At 40.5% G+C, this 16,717-nt stretch overlaps 1 protein-coding gene across 2 annotated transcripts in view; it reads left to right on the top strand.

Moving 5' to 3' along the window:
• BDNF (brain derived neurotrophic factor) overlaps positions 1–14,549 on the top strand; it is an 86,099-nt gene extending 71,550 nt beyond the window's left edge. The window contains exon 2 of one of the 2 annotated variants that reach the window (XM_069738600.1): positions 12,827–14,549. In XM_069738600.1, the coding sequence (XP_069594701.1) occupies positions 12,827–13,594 (768 nt within the window). In that variant the 3' untranslated portion in view covers positions 13,595–14,549. The remainder of the gene's footprint in view (positions 1–12,826) is intronic. The other variant, XM_069738599.1, reaches the window with a different exon arrangement.
• Positions 14,550–16,717: the final 2,168 nt, after the last annotated feature.

Below are 16,717 nucleotides of genomic sequence, written 5' to 3'. Positions count from 1 at the left end.
AAAAACTCTAAAAAAAAATCCACCAAAAAGTATATAGACAAACCATTTTAGAAGGTGGCAAATTGGGCAAATTCCCAGGGTTCCTATGTCTTACAAGATACGAACCCCACAAGCAAAACACCTAAATTTACTATTGAACCCGTAGCCAAGCCAAGAAAAAGTAATATTCACCTATTAATTGTCTCTGATCATCAAGAAATTTGCAATTAATGGGGTATTTTAATCTCATGTATTGGTGGGAGTCAAATTTCTGGGAAAATAGCTTCACTGTTTTCCCAGCAACCCAGGGAATATCAGTTGATCCCCTACCTTATCTATGGATGTGTGGTAGTTCCCCTGCACAGCAAATAGCTTGGGAACCGTGAGAAGAGAAAGACTGTGCAGGGCACAGAATAGTACAAGAGGTCTTTCCCTTGCCCTTTCCCTTTCAGGGTAGGTGGGGGTCCCTTACCAATCATAGAATGTTATCATATTCTAGCAATATGCCAATATTTGTACAGAAGGCTGAGGGAAAGGGGACATTACCTTGATTGTTACCCAATGTTCATTTACCTTAAAAGCGTCTCTGTGTACTTAGCCCAGAAACAAAAAAGGAAGAATTGTAATGTCTTCTGTATCCACTTGTTATCAGGTTGCATAGTTCTTGGCTTGGCCGTCTTCCCATGCAACTTATTCAACAAGAGGGTTTTGTAAAACTTCAAATTTGGACATAAACTAGTAGCCTTGAGAGTCTCTATACACGATATTACAAGCTGTAAAATATCTAGAGCATTGTGTGTCTAAATAACAGGAATAAATCACATCCTCTTATGATAAAACGTCAAGGGCCATTTAAGTGTAAGCTATAAAAGGAGCATGGATATACACAGGACCTTTTTATGGTTAATATAAGGTTAATGGACTTTCCAAAAATGCTTACAGAACATCTGTGATAGGAACAATTTATGAGTATTGCTTCATTCCACCTTTGACGGCCTTTTAGATTACCCATAAACCCACTCAAACAAGGCTATTTTAAGATATTACAGTGCAAGACTGAATTTGTCTACTATTTTTCTTCTTGCTTTTGGCAATGATCCATTGAACAGCTAAAAATATTACAAAATACCAACCTACGGTAAATAGTTTTATGGGCCTTCTTCTACAGTGCTAAAACCAACCCCATTACTGGTGATACTTCTAATAGTAATGTCCCTAGACCTTTAAAAGCTTGTACTCAGTAAATATGGGACTTATGCTCTGGGCTGACTTTTATAGAAAAAAAGATTGAATGATCTAGCTATTTTACATGGCCTAAGATTGGAAAGTCTTTATTGTGAGCCCAAAATGGAAGCCTTGTTTAGCGATATGGCCGAGAGTGAAATGCTATTTCCCTTCTATTGGATCATGTACTTGTGTATTGCAAAATCCTTTCCCTTTCTGACAATTGAAGTTGGAAAAACTTGAGCTGGCATTGTGTGCTTGAGATATCTCCCACCCACAGTTATGTATCTGTCTTAAAGACACTGTATAGCCCCTTAAAATATTTTACCAAAATGTTAGAATGCTGTGAAATAACAAATCCCGACAGTCCCTGTATCCTGACCTTCAGCAATGATGCTTCTGCACAGCCTTGTGACCTTGGTGGCTGCAGTGGTCACATAACCATAACATCAGAACATGCCCCCTGGAGGCACTGGCTCAGCAGGGGGATAAGAATTACAGTGTGTCATTTTACGCCATCCCATGTTGATGAAATTTATGGGGCAGGACAAACTCTTTAAAACCTCATTGTCAAAATGCATTGGATGGAAGTTGCTGGAGCATTACCCATAATTGCAGTCCTAATTAATCAATGGGACTGTAATATTTTTGTATCGAGATCGATACGCTGAAATCGGCCGTAATAACTTTGTATAATGCGTCTATTTTTCCTCTCGTCACTGTCTGCTGTGGACGGCTTGCATATAACTATGAATGCATGGCTCTGTTCTCACTGTCCTTGGCACAGCTACTGAGGTGTAAGGCGTTCCACGCATGTTTTTAATATTTTGAAAGATAAAAATATCCCAGCTCGCCAGCGTTACATCAGTGAGTCAGTGATGCAGTCATTCTTAACAGTCAGGAAAAAATGTGATCCTCCAAAACAAGGAGTTTTATCAAAGGTTCTTTTGGTACTTTTGTCTAGATCTCTCAGTTCTGATTCTGAATCATTCCCACTGATCCTCATTTAGTAATAGTCATAAAGCAGAAACACTATATTCACCCAAGAGGGGTTACGCACTGTCATATCAGACCGACCCACGGTCTATTATTCACGTAAAATGAGGACATTGTTCTCTGGACAGTGAGACCATGTTGTGTTGTCAATACACCCACATTTTGATCTGATTTTGACAGATCTGACTCGTTTTTAGGTCATTGTATCTTGTCTCCACAATGAGTAGTTTGTTTGACTTGTACACCAGTCTGTACTATACACAACATGGCCAAAAATATTGCTAGAGCTAAGCCTTTCATCCATATGTGTTTGTTGAACATCTCATTCCAAGACCATAGTTGGTCTTGCTTTTAGAATGTTGGGTTTCCGTCCATGCAGCCAAGACCAAAAGCATGGTTGGACATTGTCAGTGATCACTAACATCTATCCAGTGTTAGGTTTTGTTCACACATAGTTTGTAAACTGCGTTCAGCATATGCACCTGGAAAGCTTTTAGTACAAATGCTGAATATATAACTGTTTAAATCTACTGTACATATACATTTATGACATTTTTAAAGCGATTTTCTTCTCGATTAATCAAGGCCAGCATTGTCGTGATGAGGGAGCATGCTGGAGTCAGAGGTACCAGATTCATAAAGCAGCGCACAGCGCTTAATGAATCATGAATGTCTGAAAAGTGGCGTGCACCTCCATGTGCCCCACCACAAATCTTACGCCAATCAACACTTGGAATAAGATTTCCGGTGCAAGATATGCACAGCGTGTTGTGACCTCACTCCACCCCAAGTCTGCCTATTTTGTCAGAGCTGAGCAAAGCATGAGCGAAAAAGCCAAGAATTGCAAAATATTAGCGAAAGTACATGCTACAACTTTAAAAACCTTTTACGCTAGAATTCTGGTGTATTAGCTTTGATAAATAGTGGTCTATATTTTTCAATGATAGTAGGCCTCAATTTGTTAATGAAGGGACATTCGTGGCTTTTCCAGGTAATGGAGGTGATTTGCTTGTTTACTGTTTGGCCTGTGCCTTAATGACTTACCTGCTCTATTGGCTTTATGTCAGAAGCATTCAGGACAGTGCTCAGATGACTCTCTGCATTCATAATACACTCATCGGTCATAACACTAAGGCTACCTGCCCAATATTGTGCATGTCCCCCTTATGGTGCCAAAACTGATCTGATCCATTTAGGCATGCACGTCATAAGAACTATGTCCTGTGATATGTGGCACAAAGATGTTCACAGCACACTGCAGTCTAGTATACAATGGGGAAAATAAGTATTTGATACACTGCCAATTTTGCAAGTTTTCCCACCTACAAAGAATGGAGAGGTCTGTAATTTTTATCATAGGTACACTTCAACTGTGAGAGAATCTAATAATAAAAAAACAGAAAATAACATTGTTTGATTTTTAATTAATTAAATTGCATTTCATTGCATGAAATAAGTATTTAATACAATAGAAAAACAGAATTTAATATTTGGCACAGAAACCTCTGTTCACAATTACAGAGGTCAGACGTTTGATCACTTACCAACCAGCAAGAATTCTGGCTTTTGCAGACCAGTTAGTTTTTCTTTGAGAAGCCCTCCTACTCTGCACTCTGCATCTGTATTCATTGCATCTGTTTGAACCCGTTACCTGTATAAAAGACACCTGTCCACACACTCAATCACACTCCAACCTCTCCATCATGGCCAAGACCAAAGAGCTGTCTAAGGACACCAGGGACAAAACTGTAGACCTGCACAAGGCTGGGATGGGCTACATGACAATAAAAGAGCAGCTTGGTGAGAAAGCAACAACTGTTGGCACAATTATTAGAAAATGGAAGAAACACAAGATGACTGTCAATCTTCCTCAGTCTGGGGCTTTCTCAAATATTACCATAAGAAACACACTGCGCTATCATGGATTAAAATCCTGCGGGGCATGAAAGGTCCCCCTGCTCACGCCAGCACATGTTCAGGCCTGTTTGAAGTTCACCAATGACCATCTGATCAGGTGACCCAGAGGAGGCATGGGAGAAGGTCATGGGATCAGATGAGACCAAAATGAATCTTTTTAGTATCAACTCCACTCGCCGTGTTTGGAGGATGAGTACAACCACAAGAACACTGTCCCAACCATGAAGCATACTTTGGGAATGGTTTTCTGCAAAGGTGAAATGACGACAGGATGGACGAGGTCATGCATAGCAAGATTTTGGCCAACAACCTGCTTCTCTCAGACAGAGCATTGAAGATGGGTCGTGGCTGGGTCTTCCAGCATGATAATGACCCAAAACAGACAGCCAGGGCAACTAAGGAGTGGCTCCATAAGAAGCATTTCAAGGTCCTGGAGTGGCCTAGCCAGTCTCTAGCCCTAAACCCAATAGAAAATCTTTGGAGGGAACTGGAACTCAATGTTGCCCAGTGACAATCCCAAAACCTGAAAGATATGGAGAAGATCTCTATCGAGAAGATCTGTAAGGAGGAAGGGGCCAAAATCCTTGCTGTAGTGTGTTCAAACTTGGTCAAAAACTATAGGAAACACCTGACCTTTGCAATTGCAAACAAAGGTTTCTGTCCCAAATATTAAGTTATGTAATATTGCTCGACCCAATTTTCAGTTTTTCAATTTAAAAAAAAAATTTAAATAAGGAATACATTTCGTTCAACTTCACAATTGTCTTCCACTTGTTGATTCTTCACCAAAAATTTACATTTGGTATCTTTATGTTTGAAGCATGATATGTGGGAAAAAGTTGAAAAGTTCATGGGGGCCAGAATACTTTCGCAAGGCACTGTATATTGCAAAGTGAACTGTGCATGCATCATTAACCCCTTCATGACCTTGGGATTTTCCGTTTTTCCGTGTTCGTTTTTCACTCCCCTCCTTCTCAGAGCCATAATTTTTTTTATTTTTCTGTCAATATGGCCACATGGGGTTTATTTTTTGCGGGATGAGTTGTACTTTTGAACGACATCATTGGTTTTACCATGAAGTGTACTAGAAAATAGGGAAAAAATTCCAAGTGTGGTGAAATTGTAAAAAAAAGTGCAATCCCATAGGTGTTTTTTGTTTGGCTTTTTTGCTAGGTTCACTAAATGCTAAAATTGACCTGCCATCATGATTTTCCAGGTCAGTATGAGTTCATAGACACCTAACATGTCTAGGTTATTTTTTTATCTAAGTGGTGAAAAAAAATTCCAAACTTTGGTAAAAAAAAAAAAACCTGCACAATTTTTCGATACCCGTAGCATCTCCATTTTCCGTGATCTGGGGTCGGGTGAGGGCTTATTTTTTGCATGCCGAGCTGGCGTTTTTAATGATACCATTTTGGTGCAGATACGTTCTTTTGATCGCCCGTTATTGCATTTTAATGCAATGTCGCAACGACCGAAAAAAACGTAATTTTGGCGTTTCAAATTTTTTTCTCGCTACGCCGTTTAGCGATTAGGTTAATCCTTTTTTTTATTGATAGATCGCGTGATTCTGAATTCGGTGATACCAAATGTGTGTAGATTTGATTTTATTTTTATTGTTTTATTTTGAATGGGGCGAAGGGGGGGTGATTTAAACTTTTATTTTTTTTATTTATTTCATAGTTTTTTAAACATTTTTTTTACTTTTGCCATGCTTCAATAGCCTCCGTAGAATAGCCTGATCGGCTCTGCTACATAGCAGTGATAATCAGATCGCTCCTATGTAGCTTAATTACAGGCTTGCTATGAGCGCCGACCACAGGGTGGCGCTCACAGCAAACCGGCATCAGTAACCATAGAGGTCTCAAGGGCCTCTATGGTTACTATCCTGACACATCACTGACCCCCGATCATGTGACGGGGGTCGGCGATGCCCGCATTTCCGGCCGCGCTGTCAGCGGCATTTAACTAGTTAATAGCGGCGGGTGGATCACGATTCCACTCGCCGCTATTGTGTGCACATGTCAGCTGTTCAAAACAGCTGACATGTCGCGGCTTTGATGTGGGCTCACCGCCGGAGCCCACATCAAAGCAGGGGACCTGACCTCGTACTATGCCGTCCGAGGTCAGAAAGGGGTTAAAGGGGTATTCCGATCTCCAAGATCCTATGTTGATATGCAGTAGGCGTAATAATAATAATATTAGCAAATACCTTCAATTATACTTCATATTGGGATAGGATCTTGGACAGACCTGGGCAAGATGCGGCCGCGTGTGTGCAGATGGAGTGCTCTGCTTCACGAGGCTTCAGGAAAATGGCCACGGGAGGCCGCGCGTGCGCAGATGGAGATCGCGGCGGCCATTTTCCTGAAGCTGAGTTTGCAGATTTAGATCTCGGCTTCAGGAAAATGGCCGCCATGATCTCCATCTGCGCACGCGCGGCCTCCAGCGGCCATTTTCCTGAAGCCCCGTGAAGCAGAGCACTCCATCTGTGCACGCGCGGCCTCGGGCAGATGGCCGCCGCCACCGATATTCAACCCGGCTCTGCTGCTCACATTGCATTCTGGGCCGCTGCGTCACCTCACCAGTGGAAGGGACCCTGCGCATGCCATACCGCACCTCTGCCGCCACACCACCACTGCTGCAATCCCCCCATGGACACCAGGCCGTGGCGTCGCCTGCTTAAGCAGGAAGGGACCCTGCTCAGGTGCACACCACACTGCATCACCCCACCTCTGCCGACACCATGCCTCCTGTGACCCTGCTCTGCCACCGCCAGCCCTCAGGTAAGAATCTTACCATAAGATACTGTAAATTCGGACAATAAGACGGACCCCCATCTTATAAAAAATCTTTTTTTCTGCAATTTTCACCCCAAATTTGGGGTGCGCCTTATGGTCCGGTGCGTCTTAAAGTCCGAAAAATACGGTAATTATATTAGTTCGGCCCTCTAAAACCATCCCACTTTCTCATGCAGCCCCATGGCAAAATGAATTGCCCACCCCTGATCTTGGAGATGGAAATATCTCTTTAAGCCGAGGAATCCAATACCACCATTACTGGTTCACCACTTGTCCTCTCATGGACCACCTTTTGGAGCTTTTAACCGCTTGTAAGCTAGCCGCTGGACAGGTTCTGGAGGGGAGATATGAATCATCGAGGTTGGTAGCTTCGGGGATGTGAGCTCTGAAAGCATGCTCCAGCTTATATAATGCTGAGAGAGTTATTAGGGCATTCCAGGTTTTACAAGCAGTCAAAAGAGATGGGTGGGAATGACTGCTTACATATCCCTACCCCAGGGTCATGGTTTGGCAGATAAAATGGAGGCCGAATGTCTCATTCAGTGTCTGTGACAGGAGGTGTGGAGGCCTCCAGTGTGTTTGCTGAAGGACACTTACCTGAACTGGTGGACCAGCAGTACTATATGGACTGTTTCTTTTCTGTTTTTTCACTTTGTGGCGGAGAATACTATCTTTTGTTTGCTTATGCTTAGGCAGGTTTATGGAGTTAATAAACCTGACTAGACATTTTTATGAAACCGCTACCTGTGCCTACCTCAACCACAGCTGAGTACAAAACTCTGCACACTGTATACTGAGAAGCCTCATAAGATGTGATATTTCTGGTACAATCTGACCCAAGCACCAGCCATGCTTACAATTGCTCGGATCCTTATGCTTACCTATTTTTCCTCTGTCTAACATGTCAACTTTTAAAACCTGACTGTTCACTTTCTGCTTCATATTTTCCATCTCTTCACATGCATCCTTTTAAAATAAATCAATGGTATTCACTTCATATTTGTATATATTATATGGCAAAAATTAACACACCACTGAAAACTATTCAGTTTGTCTGAGTTTTCTCTTTATAGGTATATTTTTGAGTAAAATGTAAATTGTTCTTTTATTCTATAAACTTCTGACAACATGTCTCCGAATTTCCAAACAATACATTTTTTTTTCTGACAAAGAAAAATGGTCAAAATAAAAAAATAACCTTGCTTTTAGACCTCAAATAATGCAAAGAAAACAAGTTCATAATCATTTAGAAACAGCAATACTAATGTTTTAACTAAGGAAGAGTTCAAAAATCAATATTTTGTGGAATAACCATGATTTTAATCACAGCTTTCATGCGTCTTGGCATGCTTTCCACCAGTCGTTCACACTGCTTCTGGCGCAAAAATGTAAGCAGTTCTTCTTTGATAGCTTGTGATGATCCATCATCCTTTTGATTACATTCCAGAGGTTTTCAATGGGGTTCAGGTCTGGAGATTGGGCTGCCCATGACAGGGTTTTTATGTGGTGGTCTCTTAATGTTTGCCAGAGCTGTATACTTATAGATGTAAAAATCAGGCAATATTGATCCCCTTATCTGCCTTGCACTCAGCAGTCTAGAAATAGATGAAAGACTGGGTTTGGAGTTATTTAAAAGGATTGTCCATATTATTTCAGTGTTTGGGACAAAAGTCTGCAGTCAATCTATGTGAGTTCAGATAGTCAAGTTGTCAGGCTGTCACGATGAATGAGTATTTTTGGTTCTTGTGGGTGGTTTACAATTTGTGGTCATGTGCCTACTAGTCTTATCTAACTTTTCTCCACTAATTGTCATAGAGATAAGCTGAGCAAGTCTAGTTGGCATGTGACTGCATGTATGCAAATTGTAAACACGTGGTCACATGACCACCCACTTGCACAGGGAATATCAGTGCATAGCATGTTGTCATGATTGGGCAGTCTGCAGGCACATAGAGTGACTACAGGTTTTTATTTCATGCCTGGCCAACTCCTTTAAACTAAAGACCCCCCCTTTAAGTAGTCAAGCAAGCAAGTTAATATTTCCTAGGTCTTTATCTTCACTAATGAACATTTCCACATCACCTGTGAGAAGCATCAGCCTTTTTTGCATAATTTGCATGGCTATATATAGCTGTACAGTGTCTTTTCTATTGTCAGTTTTGCATAAAAGAAGCGACAATAGAAAAAGTGCTGGGGAATTCTCCCTTTCCACTATGATGTTCATGATAGTCGGTTTGTGACTGTTACTAGAGCTTTAATGCGGTTGCCTGGTTACATCTCCCATAATGCCCTTACAATGCTTTTTACAGAATAAGAGAGCTCATTAAAAATTAAATCTCTATACTGCTTCTGACATGTAGCATTTGCTCCAGAAAGCTCTCAGGTTATCTCTTCCTGCTTCTAAATCCTACGACAAATATTTGTAACCCACTCGCCTTCTCTCCAATAAATAGGAAAGCCAGAGATATTCTGCTAGGAATATAATAATTATCAGTGTCGGGGTTTTTCTCAATAAATACAATGTTTCATCTTGTAGAAGGTTAGTAAGCAAACACGAGATAATGGAATCAAGATCTGCTGTGCGCGAGCGGAGGGAAAATGTCAGGAAACTGACGCGTGTCATCTTTTTAGGCCGGGATTCGGCATGACTTACATCTTTATCACAGACTTCTCTAAATGGAAGTAGGAATAGATATCCAAGTGCAATAGATACTTAATAGCATAATCTCTCACTGCATTGTCGATTTTCATAAAGCGGGCATTGTACTGACTCCCCCATCCCACTTCATCACTGACAAAGTCTAAACCCGAGATATATACAGACTCGTACAAAGGAGACATGCTGGACATATTGCCGAATGAATGAATTTAATGAATGTTTACAAGGATCTGATAATAAACAGAAATGTCAATGTGATCCAACTAGTAGGACGCATTCTCACATCTGCATCGTGAATGGTTATGGCGCCAATCCTAAGCTAAATAAGGTGCCATAGGAGGTGGGTCTATGACACCAAACATGGTCTTAAAGATGTATGTGTTTGGTACCAATCCTAAGCTGCATGAGGCATCCAGGCCTGGGCAACTAGAGACATGTCTATGGCACAAATGGTTGTACATGAGGGAAGCTGATAGTACAAGGTCTCGACTGCAGGAGATACATTTAGAATGCTGACTTTAGACTAAAGGTGGTTTGGTCATGGCACCAAACCTGGGTGGCAAAAGGCATCCTTATGATACCAAGCCAGGACAATGGACCACACCTGGACCCAGAAGTTGTCTTTATGCCATAAAGGTTTAAGGCACACATACACATTAGATGAAAGAAGAATCTACCAATATCGTCAGGATGGTCAACAATCTAATGTGAATTGTGCCCATTTAACTCTTTGGGGAGATAAAGGTCAGGCAGTTTTAATTTTAATGCTTGTCCCTTTTATTAGTCAGAGTTGTCTGGGACAAACTTTCTCTACCATCCCCTATCAGAACACATGAACACTTGACCACGTTTACATATGGGGGACATGGGAGAAATAGCTTACGACTGAATGATCCTTTATCCAAAAGCTACTAAATGTCAATGGGGGCCTTTTGGTGCATAATGTATGATCATGACATAAAGCCTTGGATCTACGGCTAGGTTCACATCGCGTTAGTGCATTCCGCTTTACGGATCCGTTAAATGGATGCACTAATGATGTGTCCCAAATTGTCTTTATATTTGCGATCGCACTAACGCATGCATTGCATTGCATTGCGTCGGCATGCGCTAGCAATAGAGCTCAATGCACAGTGAACGCTTCCGTTCGCTGTGCGTTAGCCATAACGTACCCAAAAACGCTGTAGTCCACGTTCGAAGGTACGTCACAAAGTAAGGGACCATCGCTAACACATGCCGATTTTGACGTGCATTAGGATGCATTACGCTAATTGAAGTCTATGGGCGCGTTAACGGATGTTACATAGCGCTAGTGCCGCTTAGAAACGGAATGCCCTAACGCGATGTGAACCTAGCCTTAGCATATTTATTCAAACAGCCTACTCACTTCTGTGGTTATGCCATCCAAGCTGACTAGCAGGTGATGTGGTTATATTATTATGCCTTGGGTTGCTTTCTACCACTATGCCTGGCCTACAACAGATTGGTCAAAATCATTCTATATGGACTCCAGAAGGTGCATTTTCGGCACCAAGCCTGGGCTGAAGGATGCAATATTAAGGAAACCATTTCTTGTAATGCCAGGACCACTGGTGTACTGTATACAAGGTCCAATGGCTCCCAATAAGTGGAAAATGACAATAACAAAGAGTCAGAACATTTTGCAAACTGACTGTTCCCATTTTGCTGCTTTATCATTTTATGACACCAGTTAACTATACATAGGTTTTCCATTGGATGCTGACGTCTAAACCAGTGTGTACAATAGCAACGCTTTTATATGTCTAACAAATAGACTTTTATAAGGTTGAATATGTAACTATTTTATCTTTTTAAAGCTGTTTAAAGGCAGAAATCTTATACCGGACTGCTATGTTTAATGGTTGAGAAGACCGAGGTTGTTAGAGTTTATTGTATGTATTGGCTAAGTGGCTTTTAGTGATCAGCAGGTAAAGATGATTTAAATGGTGAATACTATATTATTTTAACATAAGCAAAATTTTAGGCATTTGTCACTTCAAATTGATTAAAATCTAAATCTATCGTGCCTCTCTGAAATATTTAGACTTTTAGAAGTGTAATATTATTACTATAGAGCTAAAATGATGGCTGTTTTGAGCAGCAAATCATGAAAACAGGGTAAATAAAAGCAATATGAAATGCTATGCCAGATTTTTCTGTTTTATTTGGATGGAGAAACCTATGAAATATTATAAAGTTTCACTGGCAGTTTCTTGCTGTCCGTCTAAGCACATGTTCACACTGAGCTTTTTGAGGAGTTTTTGGAACAGAAGCTGAGCAGAAACTCTCTAAATCCTCCTCAAAAACTCCAAATTCCTCAAAAACTTGTTTTTTCTGCGCAGTTCCCTCTCCAAAAACTCAATAAAAAGACTCCCTTAGGGCTCGTGCAGACGACTGATTATATTGGACGAATGCTTTTGGTGGTATTCACGGATAGCACTCGTACCCATGACATTTTAAGGGGCTGTGCATGTGTCCGACTGAGTGGTCCAAGGATAAAATCATAGACATGTCTAATTTTGATCCGAGTGTCAGATCAAAATCGGCAATGCAAGTCTGTGAGAAACATCAGACCACACTCGGATGACATTGGAATGTGGTCTGATTTTCATGGACTGACAGAATGTAGAGGACCAATTTTTTTCCCTCAGTCGCCGTGAAATACTCATTGCACTCTGATCAAGCTCTGATCAAATGTTGATGAGAGTTTGATCATAATAATCGGACCATTTTTTCCAAATGGAGAAACCGTTCGTGAGCACCTACCCTTAGAGTCAGAAATTGCCTATTCAATCCCCGACCCATTTGTGGTAGGAAACCGTATCAGAGGTTAGTTAGGTAGAACTATGAATGATGAAAAGAAAAAAAAGCAGAGGAAGCACATGGGACTTTGAGGAGGACAAAATATTCTTTTTGATTCCTGGTCTTACTTGCTGCTGAAGGCAGTTATGGTGGAAAGGGTCTTTTCTACGTTTTACCGTGGATACATGTTGCACTTTTTATACATGGAACCCCTTTTGGGAATGTTGTGAGCTCTTAAAATGACAATCTCACAGTATACTATTATTCACAAAAAAATGTATGTAAGGTGTTCATATTGAAATATGTTATGATACATTTTTTCATGAATTGTTACTGTTTTGTGGATCACAAGCATTTGATTCACTGTGTACAATTGTTGGCTGTCCTAATTCTAATCTTTGTATTATTTTGTGTTTTCTTCACGCAGTTCCATCAGGTGAGAAGAGTAATGACCATCCTTTTCCTTACTATGGTTATTTCATACTTCAGTTGCATGAAAGCTGCCCCTATGAAAGAAGCCAGTGTCAGAGGACAAAGTGGCCTGGCCTACCCGGGTCTTCGGACCCATGGTACTCTGGAGAGCATAGGTGGGCCAATGAGTAGTTCAAGAGGAGGTGGACTTCCATCCCTGACAGACACCTTTGAACAGGTCATAGAAGAACTCCTAGAAGAGGAACAAAGCATAAGGCAGAGTGAAGAGAAGAAGGACTCAGATATGTATTCGTCAAGGGTTATGCTGAGCACTCAAGTGCCTTTGGAGCCCCCTTTGCTTTTTCTTCTTGAGGAGTATAAAAATTACCTGGATGCTGCAAACATGTCCATGAGAGTACGGCGCCACTCAGACCCAGCCAGGCGTGGGGAGTTGAGCGTGTGTGACAGTATTAGCGAATGGGTGACTGCAGCAGACAAGAAAACTGCCATAGATATGGCGGGTCAAACAGTTACTGTTCTTGAAAAAGTCCCAGTACCCAAAGGTCAACTGAAACAATATTTCTATGAGACCAAATGCAATCCTATGGGCTACATGAAGGAAGGTTGCAGGGGCATCGACAAGAGGTACTGGAACTCGCAATGCCGAACTACCCAGTCTTATGTGCGCGCTCTCACCATGGATAGCAAAAAAAAAGTTGGCTGGCGCTTTATAAGAATAGACACTTCTTGTGTATGCACACTGACCATTAAAAGAGGAAGATAGTGATGTTATCTTGTATAGATTATATTGAAAAGAAAATTATCTATTTGTATATATACATAACAGGGTAAATTATTCAGTAAAAGAAATAATTTTATGGACTGCATGTATAAATGAAGTTTATACAGTACCGTGGTTCTACAAATCTATTTATTGAACATATCCATAACCTAAAGGAAAACAGAGTCCTTTGTGCACAATGTAGCCTGTACTCTGCTAGGGGGGCCGGGACCACATTGCTGTGCAATTATTCCTCGGCCCCTTTCGCAGTCCATGGGTCAAGAGATAAGCCTGCATTACGTTCCTCAAAAAAAAAACATTGTGGTTTGTTGATGTTGCCAAGAATTGAAATCATAAAAAAAAGATATAAACAAGCATGCATGCTGCTTCAATTGTGAATTGATAATTCTCTGTCTTCATCCAAACAAAAGACAAAAAAATCGAACCAAAACATTCTGTTTACACTTTAGACAGTATCTTTATTCATGTCGGTATTATATCTGTTTACTGCTTTTAACTTCTGATAGCGTTGGAATTAAACAATGTCAAGGTGCTGTTGTTATAGCTCTACTGTTTAATTTTTTTATTTTTTGTGTTTTGCTTTGTTTTGTTTTTTTAATTTTCGTTCCTGAAAAAAAAAAGAAAAAAAAAGTTGCAAAGAGCTTGTCATGAATACGTGTTTTAGCTAAAAAGAAGCAGACAAATATTTCATTTTTTTGTATGTTGTGAAGGTGTTTGCAAACTCGAATCAGACTACTGATAAAAAAAAAAAAAAGTTAAGGCAATTAAAAAAAAAACAAAAAAAATTAAATGTTCATGTTAAACGTTTTCGAACCTGCATTGGAAATGGAGTTGTATGTCAATGAGGGCATGAAGCTTTCTCTTTTTGCAGGCTTTTGTGTGCTACGTTACGGCTGTGTATACTATTCTGAAATTCATGCAAAATGGTGCATTTCCTTAAAAAAAAAAAAAAAAATAGAAAAAGGAAGTGGCAGATTAGAAAAGACAAGATCTTGAATATGAAGATGGTCAGAATGTTGCTGGGTTCTTTTGACATTTGCATTACAAATGCTACCTGGACGCTGTTTATCTAAGCACTTTTGGCCGCGTAACATTGTCCTCATAATGCTAATAGGCAAACAAATGAGATGTGGAGCAGTTACCGGGTTTCCGAGGAGAGTAACATAAAATTTGGATGTTGTGATGTGTAAAGGACACAAAGTATTGAAAAACAGGCAAGGCACCCCAACGATACAGAGCTTCTAACCAAGCTAAGATCATAGGAACACTAGCACAAGGATTTTATTTAAAATGCATTTTCTTATTTTTTTGCTTCACTGATTAATATTGGTGAGAATGCAACTGACATCAAAGAAGGCATGAAGTCTATCTTGCCTCATACTGCAACAATGACACCATTTCCTTGTGACCTGATACAATGATATTGGTGTCTGCCATGAAATTGCTGCCTTCTCTTTTGTACACTTTAAGCAGAAATTAGTACAGAATGTTTAGACACTAGGGAAAAAGATCCATTCTGTTTGCAAAACCATCACCAGATGTGAATATTGGTCACTCTTTAGTTAAAGGGAATCTGTTAGTAGACTCAATCCTTCTCGGCCATCTAATGACCTTTTTGCCATAGGAAGCTGACTAAAATGATACCTTGAAAACTGTGATCCAATGTTTTATTCCAAAGAAATCCAAGTTTTTCCTATATGGAAATGAGCTGTTAAGATCTATGGACCGGATACTGATTTGCATGACAATCTGCCTCCAAAGATTATTTTATAAGAAAGGGAGAGTTACCAGTGTGAGACAAGTACTGACTGACAGTCTGCTCTCCTTGTGTCACACTGGTAATGCCCCTTCATTTAATAGAAGCTCTGGAAGCAGATTCTCTGGGAGATCAGTGTTCGGCCCATAGATCTTAACACCTTATTTACATATTAAGAAAAACATGGATTTCTCAGGTATTAGACATCGGATTGCAGATATCAAGGTATCACTTTATTCAGCCTCCTATGACCTACATGCCCATATAGACGGCTTTGGAGGGTTGATCCTACTGACAGATTCCCTTTAATAGGTATTTCTATTTGGGATGAATACACTTTAAGTGGAAGACTAGATATCCTCATATATTTTTGTCCTTTGAGTAAGAGTTTACGTAACATTTAGAACTTCTGGAGAGCCTGAGTATATTACTACATACAGTACACTCAAACACTCTTATAATGGAAGCCACTTGAGCTATGATGGAAAGATATATCTGCCCAATATAAGCAGACTTTCTAAGATGATATTCAGTATTTCATATTGGCCATTAGACCATGTTGTTTTCGAGAAAACCAGTTGTCTACCAATACATCAATTACTCCCAGTTATTAATAACATGATTTGCCATCCATTATGGTGAATGTTTCTATTGCATTATGTTTTTATATCTTATGTTGCAGCAAGAACTGGTTATACAAAGAATTGTATGAGATGAAAAACAAAGGGCCTGATTCATCAAGACTGGTGTTTTGTATGCCAGTTGTGATAAACTGTGTGGTGGAGGTAGATCTGTGCCCCTCTTATTAAATTTAGAAATTTCGCGATGCCAGATGCCATGCACCAGCAAGTGTTCATTTCTGTCTTAATTTATGCCACTTTTGAGGAATAAATTATAATAAATGTATTTGGCAGCACTTGGTTATGCCCCTCATGCTAAACTGTTGAGCTTAGCATGATTGACATGATTAAAGGGAATCTGTCACCCGAGAATTCGCCTATAAGCTAAGGCCACCGTCATCAGGGGCTTATCTACAACATTCTGTAATGCAGTAGATAAACCTCCAATGTGACCTGCAAGATAAGAAAAACAGGTTACAGAATGCTGTAGATAAGCCCCTGATGGCGGTGGCCTAAAGGTACCTTTACACTAAACGACTTACCAACGATCACGACCAGCGATACGACCTGGCCGTGATCGTTGGTAAGTCGTTGTGTGGTCGCTGGGGAGCTGTCACACAGACAGCTCTCTCCAGTGACCAATAATCAGGGGAAAGACTTTGGCATCGTTGAAACTGTCTTCAACGATGCCGAAGTCCCCCTGCAGCACCCGGGTAACCAGGGTAAACA

The sequence above is a fragment of the Ranitomeya imitator genome, chromosome 9 (assembly GCF_032444005.1).
Source record: "Ranitomeya imitator isolate aRanImi1 chromosome 9, aRanImi1.pri, whole genome shotgun sequence".
Classification (NCBI taxonomy): domain Eukaryota; kingdom Metazoa; phylum Chordata; class Amphibia; order Anura; family Dendrobatidae; genus Ranitomeya; species Ranitomeya imitator.
This window is presented reverse-complemented; position numbering and strand designations above follow the sequence as displayed.